Raw genomic sequence first — 13,494 nt, forward strand, 5'->3', positions numbered from 1 at the left:
TTCCGTTAGTATAAACATTAGTAACGGAATATTCCGTTAACTATTTATTATTCCTAACATACTCATTAATTTATATATTAAAAAAAAAAGGTCTTAGATTACGGGTTCGAACCACATCCCAATTAGAATTGACATAATTGTTAAACATATATTATGAATATGTTAAAATGTATTAAAAATATATATAATATAAAATTTAACATAAACTTTGGTCAAATAATTACCCCGGCTAAATATATATCATTCAAATGGTTTCTTCATTCATGTAGGATTCACTTACAATGTTTTTTTGAGCAGGAATAAGGTATATAGAATACAATGTGCTTAACCCCAACTCAACTGGTCCTGTTGTTAGTTTAGTAACCACAATATTTCAAGTATAATTTTTAGTAGGAAAAACTTACTAAGTGAGCTTCAATCTTTCTCAACCTGTTGAAGCACAAAGAGTCAACATTGCATCCACGGAGGGTGAGACTCGATATCATGACCTCCTATATAGGAGAGTCACTGCATGTCATCTGAGCACAATGTGTTTGGCTCTAAGAGTGTTACATATGTATCATAATTATCAAAAGTTTGGTACAGTCTACTATATCTTAAAAGGGTTTTTTTTTTTAAGTTATTTATTTATTATATTGTGGAACAAAGATATTATTTTTTATTTTTTAATTTTTAATTCTTACTTTTTTTAGTTACTTCACGACTTTAAAGACTTCCTAAGTATCATGATTTTACAAAATTATTCAAAGCAGTACAGAAAATTGAAGTTATTGAAGCGATAGACAACTAACTATTGCTATCAATAAAGTCCAAAGGTGATGAGGTTGATACCTGAACCCAACTACCAAGGAAATTAAACTAATATATATGAGAAAGTCAGACGACTTCAAAATTACGCTCTAAATGCATGTGCTCATATTTAATTTACAGAATGAATTTTGAAAAACTTATAATTGTATGCAACACGTCTATTCCACTATTTAGTTTGTGTAAAGAATACATTTTTGGATGATATTATGATGTTTGGTAGGTTTTTTTTTTTTTTTTTTTTTTTTTTTTTTTTGAAAAACAGGAAAGAAACTTTCATTAAGCAAACAGAAGGTCGTTGATTACATCAGAATGAAGAAAGAAACCTAGGAAGATAATCTAGGTACTCACAATGGCTTGTACTAACATTACTTAGAGCATACTTGGCTAAAGTATCAGCTGGACGATTAGCTTTACGCTTTACAAATAACAACTTGTGCATAGGACCCTCAGCTAAGTAAGAGCGAATGTCGTCAATTATGGCCCCGAAATGAGTAATATTCGGGCCGCCCATCACCGCATTTACCACGATTTGCCCATCTGTCTCTACCAATACGGTGTCCCAACCCATCCGCTTTAGCCAACTTAAAGCCTCTCGGCAAATTATATTATGCACCGCGGTGCATAATCGATTATGCACCGCGCGTCTTTTTTTTTAAATGAAAATTAACAGTGTTTGTTTCCGTCGTTTCGCACTCTTTTGCAAAAAGTAACTCTGTTATTCAATATCATTTTGTATACACTGCAGTTTCAGTTGAACACAACTACAGTTTCATTTCGATATAACTATAGTTTCATTCGATATTTATAGACACAAATATGTGAAAATGTTATTTAATTTTATTTTATATACACTATAGTTTCATTAAAACACAACTACATGATCATTTTGATATAATTACAGCTTTATTGTACAATATACACTCAAATATGTGAAATGTTATTCAGTTTCAGTTTATATACACTGCAGTTTCATTTCACTATAACTACAGTATCATTTTGATATAACTGTAGTGTCGGTTTGGATATACTGTAGTGTTAGTTGGTGTTTAATACACCAAATAAGCAGACTCCGTTAACTCTAACAGCGGACCGTTTCTTTACTTAAAGAAACGGTGTCGTTTTGACCGCGGTGCATCTATAATATAACGACCCAAGCCTCTCGGACCCAATTGCCTTATTCGGGCCGCCCATGTTTGGTAAGTTTTAGGAAGAGAAATATAATAATCATTCTTAAGACGTAAATATCTTTTGAACTAACTTGTCTGATCGACTGATTTGACCGACCGATCGGTCACTCTTAGTTAGGTGTAATCAACTGGCTAGTTATGCCCAACTGTAATCAATTTTTTAAAATTCTTTTTTTTTTCTTTTATCCTCGCTTCTTTTTTTCATTTTTGTTTGTTTTTTTTTTTCGTTTGTTGTATGTTGTTTTTTTTAGCTATCCAGTACTCCATTAATCGTCTAGTATTCCTCCCCGTCAAAATTTTTTCAGAAGGTTTGAGTACTCAAATTTTTCATCCTATACTTGTTGGAAAAATAGCTTAAAATGGCATATTGAATTGCCATGTTGAATGCTATCACTCCAACAGCCCTATATAAAGAGAGGTAGGGCAGAAGCTTTTAACAACAAGAAATCAAAGGAATTCCAATACGTTTTTACCTTCCAAAAACTCTGCTTCTACTCTCTTTCTTTAGCCAACAGTGTTCTTACTTTGCTTTGTTTGCCGGGTTCTTTGTTTGGATGCTTAAACAAAGAATCGTAGCACGTTTTATACTGGGTAACCTAGGCTACAACGCTTCTAGCACTTGTGTGAGATTGCAAATAAGGTTTTAAGAAAAAGAACAATTTGTTCAAACTCATGCTAACCTCTACCCAAATATTCTACTTTTTCCTTCCCAATTTTTCCTGTTTTCCCATATAATAATAATCTTTCCGTAGGATTATTATTTTGAGGTTTTTTCCACCGTATTACCCAACAATACTCCATTCCGTCAAAATTTTTGAGAACATTTGAGTTCTCAATTTTTCCATCCAATGCTCCGCGTTAACCATCCAGTGCTCTTCTCCCTCAAAATTTTTGAGAACGTTTGAATTCTCAATTTTTCCATCTAATACTCTGCTAACCATCCAGTACTCCATTAATCATCCAATATTCCACTAATCATCCAGTACTTTAGTAACCATCCAATACTCCAATTAACCATCCAACGCTCCATTAACCATCTAGTACTCCATTAATCATCTAATACTTTTTTAAGTTTTTTTTTCTTTTTTTTTTTTGTCATTTCTTGACTGAACTGCCAAAGGTTGTTAAGGGATGTGTTAAGAAGATATTTGAAGCACATAGTTTTTGGACCAATCTGAGCTCAAGCATACTTTGATTGCCTTGGATGTGGGTGATATTTGATTACATTTTTTTTTGTTAATTGGTAGAATTAGTAAAAAGGCCTATTTAGAAGCCTATTTAATTAAATAGGCCCAGGCGACTTGTATGCAAAGGTCCGGCCTACGAGCCTATAGGTTTGGCGTGTGTGTGTGTGTGTGTATATATATATATATATATATATATATATATATATATATATATACACACACACACACACACACATATAGGGATGCACTCAGGTGTGAATAAGTGCCCAGGAAGGAATATGCAAACGAATCAGCACGCGACATGTGTCCAGATCTAATAGCTTAAAAAAATGCGGTGGTATTTTCGTAAATAATTGAACATCGAAGTGCAAGTAAAATCACTTACAAGTGCACTTACTTTCACCTATAAGTGCATGTAATTTTGCCTTGTTAGCATTCACTTCCCGCAAACATTCATGCACCTGGGTGTGCTTATAACTATAGGTGCAACTATTTATAACTATAGGTGCGATTACTTATAACTATAGGTGCACCTACTTTCACCTATAAGTGCATGTAATTTTGTCCTGTTAACATTCATTGTTCTGAGTTCAGCGGGTAGTAATACCCCTAAAAACCACTCGCAAACATTCATGCACCTAGGTGCAACTACTTATAACTATTTGTGCAACTACTTAGAACTATAGGTGCAACTACTTATGTGCAACTACTTATAACTATAGGTGCACTTAGTATTGATGCTCAGTGTAAATTTTTACTTGCACCTATAATACATTTTACATGCACTTGTAATACATTTTACTTGCACTTCGATGTTCAATTATTTACGAAAATGCCACCGCGCTTTTTAAAAAAATCAGTGTTTCTTATCCATTAGATCTTGACACGTGGACGAACAGAATCCATTCCTATTTCGCTCCTGGGCGAAGCATTCGCACCTGAGTGTGATTCTACACACACACACACACACACACACACACACACACACACACACACACACACACACACACACACACACACACACACACACATATATATATATATATATATATATATATATATATATATATATATATATATATATATATTATGTTGACGTCGTGGCTTGTTTCATTTTATGTTTGAATATGTTTATGTTTACATTGTTGTTATTATGTTTTTATTGTGGACTTATCATTTTGTTGTTGTTAAATTTGTGTTGGACTTTTGTATTATGAACTTGTGGTTATTAAACTTGTATTGTTCAATTTTGTATTATGAACTTCTACTTATTAAACTTGTGTTGTTGGACATTGTATTATGAAATATGAACTTATGGTTTTGTCATTTTATGATTATTGACTGATTGTAATTTTATAATATGATACATGGATTTGTGGTAATATACTTATGTATGTATTATATATGTATTCTTTCGTAAATTTTTTACATGTATACTTTTAAACACCTTAAAATGTATGCGTTAAATAAGCCTATTTAGGACCTAATTTGAAGCATTTTTAAAGGTCTGTATATTAAATAGGCGCAAATTATGCTGTGGAAACGTGTTCACCATGAATGGTGAACACGGGTCCAAACGACACTGTTTTTACGGAAAAAAAAATTTAGTTAATGTGCTGTTAACGGCGCGCGTTTGTTCATATTAAGAATTTTCTGTTATGAGATTATGAATGTACTGTAAATTCATAATCTCATAACAGAAAATTCATAATCGCATAAAAGAAAAAAATTTATTAAATTATGAATTTTCTGTTATGAGATTATGAATTTACAGTTATGTAATTATGAATTTTCTATAAATTCATAATCTCATAACAGAAAATTCATAATTTCATAACAGAAAATTCATAATCGCATACCAGAAAATTCATAATCTCATAACAGAAAATTCATAATTTCATAACAGAAAATTCATAATCTCATAAAAGAAAATTCATAATTTCATAACTGCACATTCATAAATCCATGCCTGCACATTCATAATTTATGAATGTTGAAGAAACTTGCGCGAAGAGAAAGTGAAACCGCGAAATGTGAAAATGAAGAAGAAAAGTCATGCGATTACCGTTACCGTTGGGGACCGTGTTCACCATGGATGGTGAACACGGTTCCATGGCATAACGATTGTTAAATAGGATTTTAAAAAGGCATTAGGCCAAACCATGTCAACTGTAGGCTCAGGCTTGAACCTAACAAAAAGCCTACATACAGGCCCAAGCCTAGACCCAGGCTTTAGATTTCCCTAGCAGGCCCAGGCCTAATTTTCTAAAGCACGGCTCGGCCTATTTCCACCCCTAGTATTGGATCAAATGAGAACAAGTCTTTAAGAGATAAATAAGAATCAATCTCAGTCTTACAATAGGATAAATTAGACATATCAGATCAAATTATTTTTTTTAAATGCGGTGAAATTTTCATAATTATCACCAACCTTACTATGCGTACTTGAACACTAAAATCTGCAATATAATTTTTCAGGCTTTTCCAGATTTTCACATTTATTATTAACATTTTTGCACATTTAGTATTAACGTGTTGCATATTTAGTATTAAAAGATTGCACTTACAAAAATGCAAAAGTGCATTGCATTTATGGTTTCGATTTTAGAGTTTATGACTAAATTTTTGGTTTTAATTATTTGGTCAAGTGGTTCACATTTTACTGCTTAAGATCTAGCATTTACTGTTTAGATTTAAAATTTAGCTTTTTCGTTGATTTTATAAAATTAATTAGGTTTGCATATTTAGTTGTTAAAAATTACATATTTAAGTACAGTGTTCAAGTTTGCATAGTAAATTTTTTTTTTCTTTTTTTTGTGTATATAAAACTTGACCATTTGTTTGGATTGAATACAAAATTATATTGAATAGTTATGTTTTTTTTTTTTTTACAATAATATAATAACTATGATTTATTTTAAATTGCTTTAAAATGAGATTAAGATACAAATTTTCAAGGCATAATAAGTAAAAGAGTATACCATACATGGCATTATTACAAAACACGAACTTAAGCACATAGAATTAAACTGAAAATATAGTAAAAGATACGTTTCATTTAAACTAAAAGTTTGAACCAATAATTTATTTATTATTTAGAATATTTTATGTCAAACCAGGGAGAGGTAGGTAGGGAAGTGGTAAACATGCATACATACCAGGCATATATATTTATATATAATTAGGCAAGAGACCAGTTCTGTGCTTGAAGAAACTGCACGACCTTCTTCTCCAGGTGGAATGTTCTGGCGAGCACATCGTCTGAAATTGGCGGGGCGGGTCCAAACACGGCATTTGCAAGGTACACAAATCCTGGTTTTTGGCTATTGAAAATGCCAAAGGCAATAGCATTGGTGCGGCCAACGTTATAGAGGAAGTGAACAAGTCCCACGGGGAAAATGATGGCGTCGCCCGGGTTAAGAATTTTGGTGAAAAGTTTATTTTTCCCAATGTTTTGTGCGTTTGAAGTGACAAATCCAACGTAGAGAGTGCCTCCCAAAACAAACACGACCTCGCTGCCTCGAGGGTGGTAGTGGAGTGGGATTAAGCCATTGGGCTCGAAATCTATTCGGCCAAATGATAACCCCATGGTGTTCAGCCCGGGGAATCGGTCCACATCAATTAAGTTTGATATTAGCCCCACAGAAGTAAGTTTTGTGCCTCCAGCAGGGGTGTTAAGACCAGCAACTATGTAGAAATCATCCGCCGTAACAAGTTTTGGGTTCTTGCAAACCTTCCCATTCACAAACACTGCATGTGCGTATCAACAACCAATATAATTATAATGCATGCACAATTATATGCTAGCTGAAAACTGAAAAACTACTGACTAATAAGCTAACTAATTAAAATTAAAGTCTTTGGTAAAATTAATTGTTGAAGTAGCTTATAAGTGTAAAAAGGTTTAGAAGGATAAATTAAGATATTAAGATTTTGATTAATGAAGGGTAGATGGGATTATGTTTGTGAATTAATAAAGATTAAAAAAAAAAATTAAAAAGCCAATAGTTTATTTTGCAACTCTACTTGGGTTAGCATTTCAAAATAAGCTACCAAGTCCTCATGTTTTACTAAAAAGAACTTGCTTAATTATTTATTATTTAAAATAAGATATAAACTCTAAAATAACCTTTATAAAACAGAGCCTATATTTAGTTAACCATCCAAGAAATTAATTAATTGTATGAACTATGAAGAAGGTATATATAAGAATAAAAATGTGAATGTATAGCATTTAGTTAATTTGAGAAAGTCATCCAATTAAGAATAATAATTTGTGAATGTATTTAGTTAACCATCCAACAATTTTTTTGATCAACTTTTTAATTTGAGAAAGTCATTTCCATGTAATCATCTAACAGCTAATTTACCAAATATCTTTCTACGATCAGCTAATACTATCAACTAGTCATCAAATCCACTAACTCATTCAGCTAAAAACTATTTACCAAACACCCCATATGGCTCTGTTTGGCACATCTAGCTGAAAAGCTGGCTAAAAACTGAAAAGCTAGTAACTAATAAGCTAACTAATTGAAATTAAAATGTTTGGTAAAATTAATTGTTGAATTAGTTTATAAGTGTAAAAAAGACATAAAAGGATAAACTAAGATATTAAGTTTTTGATTAATAAAGGATAGATGGTGTAATTTTTGTAAATTAATAAAGATAAAAAAAAAAAAAAAAAAAAAAAAAAGAGTTGTAGTTTATTTTGCAACCCTACTTGGTCAGGATAGCGTTTCAAAATAAGTTATTAGGTTGTATATATATAATAATAAAAATATAATGCTAATGTATACTATACCGGCAGCTTGGACATCAGGAACTGCAACACAAAAATCTTGCATAGGTCTAGGATCATATGCACGAGCAAACGAAGCTACTAAAGCCAAAATAAGTATGGATTTCATGATGGGGAGACTACTCGCCATTGTTATTGCGGTTATGTTTCTTTAACAAGATGGGTGCGTTGGATTCGAAATGAGAAAGCTACCTATATTTATAGTCCAATTCAACAAGAACTTCCCTGTATAGATTTACTATTTTCTTTTTGTTGGGAACAACAACAAAGTTTTACTATTTTCTTTTGAGCTAATACCTTCAATGGTTCTCTAAGTATTAGTTATATATCAATTGTAGTCATCCGATTTTTAAAAGATCACGAGACGTCCTCCAAATTTTAAAAAGTTACCACTCGTGGTCCTCTGTTATATTTTATGTCAAATAGGTGTTAAGTTGGAGGGTAAACTTGTCATTTCCCATTTCAGAATTTTTTTTTTTAACACAAAAAGAAAAAAAAAATGGACGCTAATGGAGGTGGATGACCCACCTCCGAAACCCCCTGAATCGGCGACAAGATTGTCGTGAAATTTCTCGACTTACGTCGCGTGGGTTACACTGCTCCAATGCCGGAGATATCACGCCTAGCGATTGGCTATCACCTCCCTGAGATGAGGAGGTTCAACCAGGCTTCTTCCCAGCTAATCGTAACAATAATATGTAAGGGATTTTTCCTAATAATATATATTATATATTATATATTAGGGTCTTAATTAAGTGGTACAAGTTGACTAAATTTATTAAGTTGTTTGGTTAGACTGAACAACTAGAAGTTGTTAGTCAACCATGTTAGCAATAGTAATATTTTATGTCTATGTTATGTTTTAATATTGTTGGCTGTACTTTAGTCAATAGTCCTAGCCTTAATAGTAGGAGACTATTGTGTTATTTCTCCTATAGGACTCTAGCATGATGGTTCTCTGTAATTTGATTTTGATCATTAATTTGAATTTGAAGTTACATCATCTCATCTGGTATCAGTTGCGATAGGACTGCGATTCTCTTTCCTATTCGTTTCCGCTTTCTCTCTCTCTCTCACGATGGCTTCGAACTCTTCCGATCAATCTATCATCCCCGCCGCACCCACTGTGCCGGCGACGACAAATCAGCTTTCATCCGCGCACCATTTTGTTAGCATGAAACTAACATCGCACAATTATCTTTTTTGGAGAACTCAGCTTCTCCCTTTCCTCCGTGGCCAAGGACTACTGGGTTACATTGATGGTAGTCTCCCGTGTCCTCCGGCGACCATCTCTGTCACGTCGACCTCCGGTGGTTCCGCGGCAGCGACAACAACCACCACCACTCCCAATCCCGCGCATGCTGCCTGGGTCCAGCAGGACCAATCAATCCTATCTCTATTGATTTCCTCGTTCACAGACGAAGTCATGCATCATGCTCTCGGCCGGAACACCGCCAAAGAAGTCTGGGACTCGGTTACATCCGCGTTGGCGTCAACCACCCGCGCCCGCTGTCTGAGCCTTCTCGGACAGTTTCAAACATTGCGCCAGGGAGGAAGCTCACCGGCTGAATACCTGGGCAAGGCGCAGACCATCGTCGAGGCTCTCGCGTTGGCCGGGCGTCCGCTATCTCCGGATGAACAAATCCTCTACGTTCTCCGTGGAATAAGGCCTGAATTTCGAGCGATGGCCAGCTCGCTTACGGTCTCCGGCAGTCCCATCTCTCTGTCGCAGCTCGCCGATCATCTACAAGTGCAGGAGTTCATTCACTCCGACGATTTTGCAGGTGAGTCCGGCGCAGGAGGCAGTCCAGCCGCGTTCTTCGCGGGCCGTGGCAGAAGCGGTGGCAATCATGGATCGGGCAACCGCAATGGCTCCGGTGGCCGTGGCCGGCAGTCTCGTGGAAGGGGGAACAACAACGGCCGAGGGCGCGGCGGCACACCCCGTTGCCAAATCTGCAGATCACACGGCCATACGGCCGTGTATTGTTATAAAAGATACACGAAACAACCGCAGCCGAGTGCAGGAACGGCGAATGTGGCAGTAGCCGGCGAACCGCAGGTGGCCGATGCCTGGTTCCCGGACACGGGTGCGTCGTCGCACGCCACTCCGGATGAGCAGATGCTGCACGGTTCAGAAGCATATCATGGCGGGGACGTACTCAAAGTGGGCAATGGCGCAGGTTTGGATGTTTCCCGTCTGGGTCATGCAGTAATCCCATCCCGGTCTAAAAATCTACACATGTCAAATGTTTTACATGTCCCGAATTTAACTTTACCATTGCTTTCTGTTTATCGTTTTGCTAATGAAAACGATGTGTTTTTCGAATTTCATAAAGATTTGTTTCTTGTGAAGGATTCCAACACCAAAACAATTCTGCTTAAAGGGTCAACCTCGGGCGGACTATACAAGTTACTAGTTCCCCGGTCTCACTTTGCGTTTCTCTCCGCCCGGGCATCGTCACAAGTGTGGCATCAACGGTTGGGCCACCCTCATAAAGAAGTCCTCCAGCGTGTCTTAAAAAGCTGCTCGGTTTTGCCAAATAAAACAAGTTCGTCAAAGATGTGCACCGCTTGCCAACTCGGAAAATCAGCACATTTTCCACTAGATAGAGTTTCAAACACTAGCCAAAATATTCTAGATTTATTGTACACGGACATTTGGGGTCCGTCTTCTGTTATTAGTAATTCGGGTTTTCGCTATTTTGTTCTTTTTGTAGACGATTACTCGCGGTTTTGCTGGTTTTATCCGCTAAGATTAAAATCAGACATATATAAAGTTTTCAATTTGTTTCGGGCAATGGTAGAACGGCGGTTTTCCCGTTCTATCAAAGCCATCCAGTCTGACTTGGGCGGCGAATATCGCCGATTGCATACAGTTTTCGAGTCTCTTGGCATAACTCATAGGCAATCTTGTGCCTATACACACGAACAAAATGGTCGTGTTGAGCGCCGGAACCGACACGTTGTCGAAACCGGCTTAGCCTTGTTAGCTGAAAGCTCAACTCCACTTCAATATTGGGATTATGCGTTTGAAACAGCAGCCCACTTAATCAACTACTTGCCGTCCTCAGCTATACAATTTCAAACACCTTATTCCCGTCTCTACAACACCCACCCAACATATGACTTCTTCCGAGTCTTCGGTTGCCGCTGTTATCCCTATTTGCGGCCTTACAATCGCCACAAAATGGAATACCGGTCGGCACCGTGCGTGTTCTTAGGTTACCCAGTTTCTTATAGGGGATACCGCTGCTTAGACTTAACCACGGGAAAGATCTTCATCTGTCGTCATGTCCGGTTTGATGAGTCCACTTTCCCCTTTTCTATGCAGGATTATGTACAGATTTCTGATGAACAACCTCTCAATGCACCTTGGGGTTCAAGCCCGGTTGTTAATACTCCAGTTCCACCACCGACTATGGAATTACCCATAGCGCAGGAACCACCTCAAATGGCTATAGAAGCTGCCCCCGCTCCAACTCGGAGGCGACGGAGGGTCGCTACTAAGTCATCCCAAGGCGAGGGGCATGTCATGCGCACTCGGCGTAAGACACATGGAACAGATGAGCAATTTCAAGCGCTCACTGTCACCACAGACCCCACATGTTACTCTCAAGCAGTGGGACATCCGCAGTGGCGGGATGCCATGGACCAGGAGTTTAATGCTCTGTTGCACAACAACACCTGGAATCTAGTCCCGACAACGCCTCACATGAATGTCATTGGCTGCAAGTGGGTTTTCCGCACCAAGCGTAAAGCTGATGGCTCAATAGAGCGCCACAAAGCACGCCTGGTTGCCAAAGGGTTTAACCAAGTTGCTGGTGAAGATTTCTTTGACACGTTCAGTCCGGTTGTTAAACCAACCACTGTTCGCATCTTATTTTCTCTTGCAGTGTCTCACAATTGGACCATGCGGCAGCTGGATGTCCATAATGCTTTTCTAAATGGGCATCTATCCGAGACGGTTTTCATGAAGCAACCACCGGGCTACGAGGATCCTGCACATCCGGATCACGTATGCCACTTGCAACGTTCTCTTTATGGCTTGAAACAGGCACCCCGGGCCTGGTTCAAGCGCCTACATGAATTTTTAATAACAACAGGTTTTCTCGCCTCCAAAACGGATGTGTCGTTATTTCACTACACCGACGGTGATTCAAGGGTGTTCTTACTCGTCTATGTGGACGATATTATCATGTTTGGCAACGACTCAGCTTTAATTGATTCCCTTTTACAGCGGCTCTCGTCTACTTTCAAGATTCGGGACTTGGGCAAACCCACCTTCTTCCTAGGCATTGAGACTTTGTCTGAGGGAGGTAGCTTCCTTCTATCTCAATGACGGTATATGGCTGATGTTCTCTCTCGGGCAGGTATGACCGACTGTAAGCCCTTGGCTATCCCGGCGGCGGTAACTCAACCGGCTACACCGACTTCTGATCCGTTTGACAATCCGACTCAATACCGTCGGATCGTAGGGGCTCTACAATACTTGACAATTACTCGGCCAGATCTCTCGTTTTCCGTTAACAGGCTTTGTCAATTCATGCACTCTCCCACACAGGATCATTGGGGTCTCCTCAAACGTGTTCTACGTTATGTAAAAGGCACCCTTGACTATGGTCTTCGTCTGTCTCCGTCATCATCCTCCACTATACATGCTTTTTCAGACTTGGACTGGGCTGGTTGCACCATTGACCGTAAATCTACCAGTGGCTATGCGGTCTTCCTTGGATCCAACCTCATCTCCTGGCTATCTCGGAAGCAGCGCACGGTTGCACGCTCCTCGACTGAGGCCGAATACAAAGGGCTTGCTGACGTTGCTGCTGAAGTTACCTGGGTCGTGTCCTTACTCCGGGAACTGGGTCTACATACTGGCCAGCCTGCCACATTATGGTGCGATAATCTAGGGGCGACTTACTTAGCTGCTAATCCCGTGTTTCACGCCAGGACAAAGCATGTGGAGATCGATTTTCACTTTGTGCGTGATAAAGTTTCTTCCGGGGAATTCGTCGTCAACTTCGTTTCCACCAAGGACCAGCTTGCTGACATCTTCACCAAACCTCTTCCAGCTCCTCGCTTTCATACTCTGAGGGACAAGCTCAACGTGGACATCATCCACCCTTGTGCTTGAGGGGGTGTGTTAGCAATAGTAATATTTTATGTCTATGTTATGTTTTAATATTGTTGGTTGTACTTTAGTCAATAGTCCTAGCCTTAATAGTAGGAGACTATTGTGTTATTTCTCCTATAGGACTCTAGCATGATGGTTCTCTGTAATTTGATTTTGATCATTAATTTGAATTTGAAGTTACATCATCTCATCAACCAGACTCTATGCAACTATGCCTAATATAAACCTGGATTGATGGGATACAGGTTATTCATTATATAACACATACAGATACGATACTCATACTGCTTAGTAGACACAGGGTTGTAAAAATCGGTCTAGGCGCCTCTAGACTGTGGCAATTTCTCCCCTAGGCGCCCGCCTAGGTTATCGGCCGCC

The 13,494-nt window shown here is 38.0% G+C and overlaps 2 protein-coding genes across 2 annotated transcripts; one reads left to right on the forward strand and one right to left on the reverse strand.

Annotated features, from left to right (window-relative positions):
- Positions 1-6,241: 6,241 nt before the first annotated feature.
- LOC109158120 (germin-like protein subfamily 1 member 20) lies at positions 6,242-8,139 on the reverse strand. The gene is made up of 2 exons (XM_019305941.1): positions 7,989-8,139; positions 6,242-6,934 (listed from the first exon to the last, which is right to left on the reverse strand). Exons 1-2 carry the CDS (start codon positions 8,113-8,115, stop codon positions 6,366-6,368), a joined length of 696 nt encoding a protein of 231 aa, XP_019161486.1. The 5' UTR covers positions 8,116-8,139; the 3' UTR covers positions 6,242-6,365.
- A 4,191-nt stretch (positions 8,140-12,330) lies between these two features.
- LOC109158066 (uncharacterized mitochondrial protein AtMg00810-like) lies at positions 12,331-13,116 on the forward strand. The gene has a single exon (XM_019305885.1). The coding sequence runs from the start codon at positions 12,331-12,333 to the stop codon at positions 13,114-13,116; it is 786 nt and encodes a 261-aa protein (XP_019161430.1).
- The last annotated feature ends 378 nt before the right edge of the window (positions 13,117-13,494 follow it).

Source organism: Ipomoea nil, unplaced genomic scaffold (assembly GCF_001879475.1).
Source record: "Ipomoea nil cultivar Tokyo-kokei standard unplaced genomic scaffold, Asagao_1.1 scaffold2805, whole genome shotgun sequence".
Taxonomy (NCBI): domain Eukaryota; kingdom Viridiplantae; phylum Streptophyta; class Magnoliopsida; order Solanales; family Convolvulaceae; genus Ipomoea; species Ipomoea nil.

Coding starts and splice junctions, on each gene's coding strand:
- LOC109158120 (XM_019305941.1), bottom strand. CDS start 8,115: ATGGCGAGTAGTCTCCCCATCATGAAATCCATACTTATTTTGGCTTTA. Junction 6,935..7,988: donor TCCTGATGTCCAAGCTGCCG/GTATAGTATACA, acceptor ACGCACATGCAG/TGTTTGTGAATGGGAAGGTT.
- LOC109158066 (XM_019305885.1), top strand. CDS start 12,331: ATGGCTGATGTTCTCTCTCGGGCAGGTATGACCGACTGTAAGCCCTTG.